General features: G+C 36.0%; 1 protein-coding gene and 1 non-coding gene across 4 annotated transcripts; one reads left to right on the plus strand and one right to left on the minus strand.

Annotated features, from left to right (window-relative positions):
* The first annotated feature begins 69 nt into the window (after positions 1 to 69).
* On the plus strand, positions 70 to 4,991 carry LOC141672237 (uncharacterized). Of its 3 annotated transcripts, none has more exons than XM_074478792.1 (4): positions 70 to 280; positions 2,122 to 2,225; positions 3,066 to 3,245; positions 4,017 to 4,991. In XM_074478792.1, exons 1-4 carry the CDS (start codon positions 85 to 87, stop codon positions 4,680 to 4,682), a joined length of 1,146 nt encoding a protein of 381 aa, XP_074334893.1. In that variant the 5' UTR covers positions 70 to 84; the 3' UTR covers positions 4,683 to 4,991. The 3 variants fall into 3 exon arrangements, with proteins under 3 accessions (XP_074334893.1, XP_074334895.1, XP_074334896.1); XM_074478794.1 differs by having other exon boundaries at positions 160 to 280; positions 1,891 to 2,225; positions 4,017 to 4,988; XM_074478795.1 differs by lacking the exon at positions 70 to 280 and adding an exon at positions 289 to 2,024 and having other exon boundaries at positions 3,050 to 3,245; positions 4,017 to 4,990.
* A 3,071-nt stretch (positions 4,992 to 8,062) lies between these two features.
* LOC141676147 (small nucleolar RNA R71) lies at positions 8,063 to 8,169 on the minus strand. The gene has a single exon (XR_012556753.1). It is a non-coding gene; the product is annotated as a small nucleolar RNA R71 (small nucleolar RNA).
* Positions 8,170 to 9,569: the final 1,400 nt, after the last annotated feature.

Raw genomic sequence — 9,569 nt, forward strand, 5'->3', positions numbered from 1 at the left:
AGTAATATCTTATTATGGACGTTTGGATAGGATTTGAACTTCGAAAGAAGAAAAAAAAAGAAACCTACAATTGGGGATAAAGATATGAACGAGCTCATAACTTTAACTCAACGTGTCCACTTTCACTGCTACGTGTCACCGCCTCGGTTCTTGTTGTTTGCAGTCATTAGTCATAGAGTTTTGTTCAGTAGCGTACATGAGACATATACATACATGCGTACTACATACTTTCATGCTATCTCTCTGCTCAATGAAGCTTCCAACTCCATTTTTAACACTTGTACGTAACACCCTCCCTCTCAGTGTGTGTTACTATTGGCGTGTGTGTTATAAAGAAATCTCTCTCTCCCTCTTCCTCTGTTTATATTATTGGTGTTTGTAGTTTGTGTATCATAAATAATCTCCCTCTTCTCTCTCTCTCTCTCTCTCGCTCTCTCTCCCTCTCTCTCTCCCTCCCTCTCTCTCTCCCTCTCTCTCTCCCTCCCTCTCTCTCTCCCTCTCTTCTCTCTCTCTCTCTCTCCCTCTCTCTCTCTCCCTCTCTCTCTCTCCCTCTCTCTCTCGCTCTCTCTCCCTCTCTCTCTCCCTCCCTCTCTCTCTCCCTCTCTTCTCTCTCTCTCTCTCTCTCCCTCTCTCTCTCCCTCTCTCTCTCCCTCCCTCTCTCCCTCCCTCTCTCCCTCTCTCTTAGTGTTGTTTTATCAGGGGTCTAATATAATTAAGTGGTTTATGGTATCAATTCTAATAATATTGTAAATGTTGTGGTGATTTTTTGCATTTATCGTCTTGTGTTTATTCATATTAATTAAAGTACTCTTATTAATCTTGATATTCTTGAAACCTTTTTCTTCTTTCAGTGTCTACTGTTTTAGGCTGTGGTGATTAGTTAATTGACATAAAAATGTGATTTTTCAGCAACAAGATTTGACTAAGTTGAGTTTTATCCATTTAATAGGTGTTTAACAAGAACTAATGTGCATTGGTTCGTTTATAATGTAGAATATAGACCTCTACTTTTACATTGAATTTGTTACTTTGTATCCATTTGTGTATTGATTTAATGAGCAATGTTTATAGATATTGAGGCATTCTTGCCACTTTGCAAGTTCAAATCAAATTCTTCGATTCTAAAAATAGTGGAACTTGGCTGTATGTCAAGGATGAGGTAAAAAAAATTGTTGCATCGAGTAAGTGGGATTGCTGAGGGCCAGTTTTAGGTACTGGCAGATGTTCAATTGCAGTAGAGGCGGATCTAGAAACTTTGCTCTAGGAGAGGGGGGGGGGGTCAGTTCCCTATATTTTCGAACATTTTAATGGTGAAAAGATTTTAAATTTTGTGTTAGGACCCTTACTAGGTTCACCCCTGATTGCACTGGCATGATAATTTAGACATTCTACATTGGTAAGTACGGTATATGTAGTATATGAACGGTGTTGTGAACTCGAAAGTGTTCACAGCACCACATAATTTTCCGTAGCATTGCCAATTTTCAGTTATTTGTGTCAAATATACCTCAGGGAACCTAGATGAAATTCTGATTAAACAATGCACAATGACATTCGAAGGTGGTTCTCAACTTTAGTTTTCCACCTAGAATCAAAGGAGTTCTATATAATAATATTCGTAGCTCTAACTCCAATCCTATACAGAACAGTATCATGCGCTAGAAAACAAGAATCTAAACTCATATTGTGTTTTGACCAATTAAAAAAGGTTCAGACATCTTCATTTGGTACTTTGAAATCTGAATGTTGATAATATATCTAAAGGCCTATTCAAGTCGGGCTTTGTCTGTTTTACTTTTGCATATCCTTTCAATGAGTATAAATGTGCTTGCACATATTTATCTAAACTAACTTTACATATATGTAATTTGGACTGTTATCATCTCTCAGGAACATAAATCATCTGTGCAGCATTCAGCCTTCAAGTTATGGCGGGCATGTAGTTAACTGTGATTAGTTAGCTTCAATAGATAATGGATTTAATGGCCACACTTGTAGAATTTGTATCTGCCTTGATAATCCTGGTTACATTACCTTTCTCGTTATTTATATCGTCTTGTAGATTGGGTGTCAAATGTACTTTTTTAGTTATCAGTACATTGGCGGAACTGTTGTCTGCAGCTATCTTCCTGCATGTACACATATTCTGGAGACTTTTGGTCTGGACTGGTGCTCTTATATCTCTTCCCGGGCGACTTCTAAATGCACTTCAGAGGAACAGGATGGTCAGTTAACTGGCATAACCGTCCCCTTCTCTATCATGCTATTATGCTTCTGTCCCTTCCTACTAATCCATGGGCACCCCCTGTTTTTGCTAATCCTACGTGCTACCTTTTTATACCATTACGCTGCCTTTGTCCAAAAATTTTCAAGTGATTTCATGGGGATGCCAAGCATTTTATAAATTATTTTTGTACTTTATGTAACCCAGGGAAACAGGCTCCACGAAAGAGGATAAACAGATCATTGAATTTTTACTATATCTATTTTGCACTTGAAATTTATGAAGTACATAAAAATATAGTGATTCAGGACACTATATTTTCTAACTGTAGTGTCTGATATGTCCTTGCACCCTAATTTGGTTTAAGGGTGTTCCTCTGTGATTTAGGACAGCCCCTGAAAAGCCAAAGGAAACTTGTGTTGAACAAAATTGAAGCTTTATAAGCTGTTACTTGAAATTATTCGAGGAATATGTTTCTATGTTCTATTGTTGTTCTTCTAGTACATGTTTTATGACTAGATTTGAGTAGTAATTATATTTGAGTTACTGCTTGGCATCTGGCTAATATTGACTGTACCTGTCCATTAAAATCTATGTGGAGATATATATTTTTCTTATTTGAAGTACCAGCATCCTCAGATTGTAAAAAAAATATAGAGAACAAAAACTCAGCATCCTTTTATATTGTTTCAAATTCTTGTCTCTAAGCCTTATCCGTTCTTTATTTCTGTCTCCTTCCTTTGTTCGGAAATGGTGGTTTCCTCTATAGGTTGGTGCCTCTTATTATGTTTAAGAAGATGTTTGGTTCTACCTAAATGCCAACAGTGCTTGTGACATGCAGATGGAGATGCATCTTCAGGAGATGCAAGATGTATTGGAGACCATTATTTGGGAGAAAAAGCAACTAAAAGAACGATTGAAGACGGCCATTAAAGACGGGAGAATGATGGAGGTGATGCTAGCAGAACTGGAAGAGGAACATGACCAAGCAATTGTAAAGATTGAATCATTAGAGAACGAGGTAACTTTTTTACTTTAGATGTTTGGTACATTAATATGTTTACTATGCAATGTATTATTTCGTAAATGTTCATTTGGACGATGGTTACTTTATGCCATTGCAGTGGGGTAAGAAGAGAAAGCAGTCGGGGATGAGAAGTCCAGAGAAATTAAAGAAGGGACACAAGGGTTTAGATTATTTAGAGAAAATCATGCAAAAGTGTTTGGTTTTTATTTTTAACATGAAAGCTGTTAACCAGAAGTTGAGGGAGGCAATTAGGAATTCTGAGTCTCTATACAATTAATGAAAATGGTCGGAATTCAAAGTAGAATCTAGACTCGTGGCATTAAAAAAGAATCTAGATATGTGACTTAAAAGTATTCATAAGATGGAAGCTGTCACAGAGTAAAAATTTAAGGTGCTAGGACTATTTTTAATATGCTGCAATATTTGGTTAGATAATGCCATAAAGCGCGAACTAAGATCCGTGATACGAAAACCAAAATCAGAATGAGGAAGAAAAAGATATCGTGATGTAAGTCTATTATTCCTTGCATCATAGGTGTTGCTGCGTCTTGAGATCCTAATTGCTAACACGTGGACATTTATTTAATTGATTTTCTGTAATATGTTATCCCCTCTTTAACAGATTGGAAATGTAACTCTTCTCCCGGATACCCTGGAATAGGAGTAATCTTTATATATTGATGTTCAAAACGTCAACATATGTACAATTGTAATGTTACTGAGAATTTGAATATTGTGATTTTGAGCTGTTTTACTTTTGAACAGCTGCAAGGTATCAAAAATGAGAAAAATCAGCTAAAGGAGGTTCAAGAAAAGTCATCGTGGAAGTCCAGAGACCTTGCAGATACAGTTAGCATTCAGAGCGCTATAGATGCTGATAAATTCGCTATTACGCATGAGATATACACATGGAATCCAACTCGTGATGGATCTGGTCTGGCCCTGCCCAACTTGCTGCAGAAAGATATCCGTGAAGACGAGAGCAAAGTTAAGCCTGCAATGCTGCATTTCATGAAAGATGGATCAAATTCCAATCCAACTGTCATCTCATATAAACCCACTAGTATCTCGAAACATTCAAATGGTGATGAAATACTTGATCATCGAAGAGACGTTGCCCTTTCACAGAGCCTCTTCAGTGCTATATTGTCGGTATTGGTGGGAACGGTTATCTGGAAAGCCGAAGACGCCTGCATGCCACTCGTAGTAGCTTTATTTTCTGTGGTCATAGTGTCCCTGAAAAGCGTCGTTCAGTTCTTCTCTACCATAAAAAATAAACCAGCTTCAGATGCAGTCGCCCTCTTAAGTTTCAGTTGGTTTATTCTCGGCACACTCACTTATCCGACACTCCCAAAGGCTGTTCGTATGTTTGGTCCTGCAGTGTTTAAGATTTCCAGCCGAGTGGCGAAATCACTTGGTTTCTCGGCCTAGTCTGCAATGTAAATAGAAAGGAAGTGTGATTATGCCTTGGGTTTTCGAAAGGCTAGGGATGTTGTTTGTAGTTGTAGACATTTTATTGAGTAATTTTGTGTCAGTTTTGAAGGCAAAAGTGATGCTTTTATGAACTAAAGAATCTGGAACTTATGCATTTAGCAAAAAAAAGAAGAAAAGAATCTGGAACTAATGGGGTCCAAGTGTAAAAGTAGAAAGCTAGTATTTGTATTGGTGTTAGGTTTTTTTTTATCGTAGGTAATTCTGGCTCCCGTGGGATTGAACCTGGAGGATAGTTTTTAAGAGACTGAACCAACCCTTGCCAGCTATTGGTGTTAATTATATTAAATAAATATAATATATGGAATTTCCTTGATCGTGTAAATACTAAAATAGAAATATGTGAAATAGAGTTAATTTTAGAAATTTAAGCTAAGATTATGGGCATAACTAATTTGAAATATTTTTTTTAAGGAAATGGAGGAAGTAGAAACCAATGAAATAACCTCATTTGTTATTTATTTTTATGTTAATGATTTTTTTTATATTTGTATTCACTTTTTACAAAGATGATTTTAAATTGGGGTTTTTTGAAAAACACCCAAGACAAAAAATATTTTAATTTGCAATTTTTTTTTAATTTTCTGCAACTCGATTCAACTAGATGAAGTTTTGACGAGTTTCTGTAAATACATGCAAACTCGTACAATGTCTGTTTAATTTGGTTGATCTGTATTTTTGCAAACATTTTCAGAAGATAATAAAATCACAATTTTTTTTGAAAAGTTAGTTTTTTCGTTAATTTTTCTTTTAAATTTGAATATGTGTTTTTTATGTTGATAAATTTTTTATAGATAGTTACACTCATTAGAGTAAAATATTTTAATAAATACCAATTAAAGGTGTGTTTTAATAAAAAAATTAAATGCAATTCAATAAAAAATTAGAAATTTATGTTAGTGCATGACATGTAATGTAATTTTTTTTAATGATTAAAATAAATTAAATTACTCGTGAAAATGAAATTTAAAATCATCAGGTCTCTTTGAACGTTGAAGTTTAAAATGGTTTAGCCTCGTATAATCAATAATTTTATCAATGTGAACGAGTCTCTAATGCACCAATATAATATTCAATTAATGATAAGTCCGTTAATTTATAATTGCTGACCTGATGAAAAACCTTTGACTTTAAATCTTTAATATTAATATGTATAGTTAGTTGATTAGGCAATAACTTGGAATTGCATTTGTTTACCATTTATATAAATAATAGCTTTATTAAAATGAGCAAAATTATATGGAGATCGCTTTCTTTTTAGATTTTCGAGAGCTTTTATGTTTTGTAGGTAAAATATTGTATAAAAATATTGTAAAATATATTATTTTAGGAATCATACTCTACAAATATCCTTATTTTATTCAAAATCTTGAATATCATATATGTAGTGCATGTAAAACATTAAAAAAAATTTATTATATAAAAAATGTTAAGTTTGCACAATATTTATTCAACTTGCAGAAATACAAATTCTACTTATTAAACTTAAACGATCTTCAATAATTTTAATAAATTAGTGATATTTATAAAACATATTTCATAAAATAATATATTTTATAGTGTTTTGATTCTCTTGTGATTCTGATTGATGGACTTCTACTCTACATGGGCTGTTATATAAATATAACTTATGATCATTTTTCATAACAAGACATACCAGAGCTTAAGGAGAAGGCGTATGAAGACCGTAGATCACAATTCAACCAAGGCGAAGAGGATCTAGTTTATTCTTGTGATTCTTTATTTTAAGTTGTAACTTTGGATGCTAGTTTTCATATTTTGTAAACCTATACTCTTGTGTAACGTACTTGGTTTATTATTTATTCAGTATAAAGACTACGTTTATTATACCATGCTTTCATCGGAACCCACGTTGATGATGAGTCTGATTATGGGCTAATCGTTATCGTGGGGTTCTAACGAATTTATTTATGGATTTATTTAATTAATTTGTTTCGATGCCTTAGTGTGTGGTGATTGTATGATATCCTAGTATTGGTTATACTTATTCGTCTTATGAGCGTCGCAAACTTATAAGATAGCGTGTTAATCTCTAATGAAGCGAAAGTGAACTTAGGGGTTTAGAACTTGCCATGCTAACATAGGTTCATGTATATGTTATGCATGATTCGTAGGTAATTTTAACCATCTTACTTGCTCTATGTAATCACGATAGATAACTTGTGCATTAAACCGTTATATTATCAAATTCTATAGACATATAGGGTCTCAATATAATTGGTGTCTATTCATCTTCTATCTCTTTTGTGGATGTCTGGTAGTATGGTATTCGTACACCGAAAGTTGGCGTTTATCAGTTTCGTGTTATCTAATTAGTGTCATCACCATTGCATGCCAAGGTTAAGAACGAAAAGGCTATTAAATGAAGTATTTAATGAAGTTAGAATCCCATGTTTGTGTCATATAGTATTCAACTCTCTTTATTCTCTTAGTTAATGTTCTTTAGTATAATCTCTTAGTTAAGCGTAGTTAAAAAAACCTCAATTTGTTATTCGTCTTAGCATTGGATAATAACCATACCATTGTTGCATAAGTACATTGATTAAAATTAACTTAAACCAGTCCTTGTGGGAATGAACTAGAATTAATGCTATATTACTTGCGATCACGTATACTTGCGTGAATATTAGCGTGTATTTTCGTCCTAACAAGTTTTTGGCGTCGCTGTCGGGGACTTGGGGTTAATTTTTAATTTATGTGTCTGTCATTAGTGGTCGTTAAAGTTCATTGACTCGAACATTGTTACTTACTTATTTCCTTGTCGTGTTTCAGGTACTCTAGCGAGCGTGTATGCGTACGCGGTCTCGTAAGAGAAACTGGATCAAGCTGAGGAAGAAGTTGAAGTAGCTAAGGAAGTTTTCGAGGGAGTTCTTGTTGAGGAGAAAGTTGAAGAAGAAGCATTTATTGCAATGGGAGAACCAAAAGCGAATCCGAAAGCTTTGATGAATTACTCTCAACCAAAGATTAATGATATTCAGTCTAGCATTGTTCGACCAGCCATCTCGGCTAATACCTTTGAGATCAAGTCGATTACGATTTGGATGATACATAACTCAGTTCAGTTTGGGGGTTCTCCGACAGAAGACCCCAACATGCACATCAGAGATTTCATCGAGATCTGCGACACTTTCAAGTTCAATAGAGTTTCTGAAGATGTTATTAAGTTGAGGCTTTTCCCATTCTCTATGCGGGATAAAGTTAAGTGCTGGTTACATTCTCTACCACCTAGGTCTATCACCAAATAGGAGGATCTTGCTCAAAAGTTCTTAACTAAATTCTTTCCTATGGCGAAGACTGCGGCAATCAGAAACACACTTACTCAATTTGCTCAGCAATCTGGAGAATCTTTATGTGAGGCTTGGGATCGCTATAAGGAGATGCTTAGGAAGTGCCCTCATCATGGGATGCCTGACTGGATAACTGCTTCTATAATGGTTTGGGTGCTACTTCTAGACCCATGCTTGATGCAGCATCAGGAGGAGCCTTGTGGGCTCAAAGCTATGATGAAGCTTATGAATTGATTGAAATGATGGCTGCTAATGAATAATAGAATCCCTTTTGGAGACTAACTCAAGGCAAGGTAGCAGGAATTCTGGAGTTAGATGCAGCTACTGCTATAGCTGCTCAGCTTAAGGTTTTGACGATGAAGGTGGATTCTTTGGCTAATTATGGAGGTAATCAGATCACTAGTGTCTGTGAGCTTTATGCTGATGCGTATGAGACGGAGCAGTGCGCTATTTCTAGTGAATCAACTCAATTCATGAGCAACTTTCAGAGGTCGCAGCAGCCTGTGCCAGCCACCTATCATCCCAACAACCGCAATCATTTTAACTTCAGTTGGAGCAATTCTCGAAATGCGGTTCAACAACATTATCAGCAGTATCCAACAAAGCAGTACAACCCTCCTGGGTTTCAGTAACCGCAATACGCACCAAGGCAACAATTCCAGCTGCAGCAGTCTAATGAAAATCTGAATTGGAGGAGTTGAGGCTCATGTGCAAGAGCCAAACGGTTTCTATCAAGACCTTGAAAAATCAAATTGGACATACTGCCAATGCCTTGCTAAATCGTCAACCTGGTAGACTCCCTAGTGACACTGAAATGCCAGGAAAGAGGGAAGCTAAGGAGCAGGTAAAGGCAATTACATTGAGGTCTGGGAAGGTTGCGAATCTTGAACACTCTCAAGTTTCGGATGAAGAAGCTGTGGCTGAAGAAGAAGTGCAGAAGGAAGCTGAAGTGGAACCAAGGAAGACTACTGTTGAACACATTCCTCCCGAGGGTAATACGGGGGAGAAGCAGATCTATCCTCCACCTCCTTTTCCTAAGAGGCTGTAGAAGAAAAATCTGGATAAGCAGTTTGAGAATTTTTTGGAGGTGTTCAAGAAACTTCATATCAACATACCTTTCGTTGAAGCTCTTGAATAAATGCCTAGTTATGCGAAGTTTATGAAAGGTATTCTTTCTCGGAAAGTAAATCTTGATGACTTAGAGACAGTTGCTCTTACGGAGGAATGCAGTGCTGTGCTGCAACAGAAGTTGCCTCCAAAGCTTAAAGATCCCGAAAACTTCACTATTCCTTGCACCATTGGAAAAGTGTCATTTGACAAATGCTTATGTGAATTGGGAGCTAGCATCAATCTGATGTCTTTGTCAATCTTCAAGAAGTGGGACTTACCTGATCCAAAGCCTACTTATATGACCTTGCAGTTGACCGACCGTTCTATTACATATCCACGAGGCATTTTGGAGGATGTCTTGGTCAATATGGACAAACTCATCTTTCCTGCCGATTTTGTAATTCTTGAT

The sequence above is a fragment of the Apium graveolens genome, chromosome 7, assembly GCF_009905375.1.
Source record: "Apium graveolens cultivar Ventura chromosome 7, ASM990537v1, whole genome shotgun sequence".
Taxonomy (NCBI): Eukaryota; Viridiplantae; Streptophyta; class Magnoliopsida; order Apiales; family Apiaceae; genus Apium; species Apium graveolens.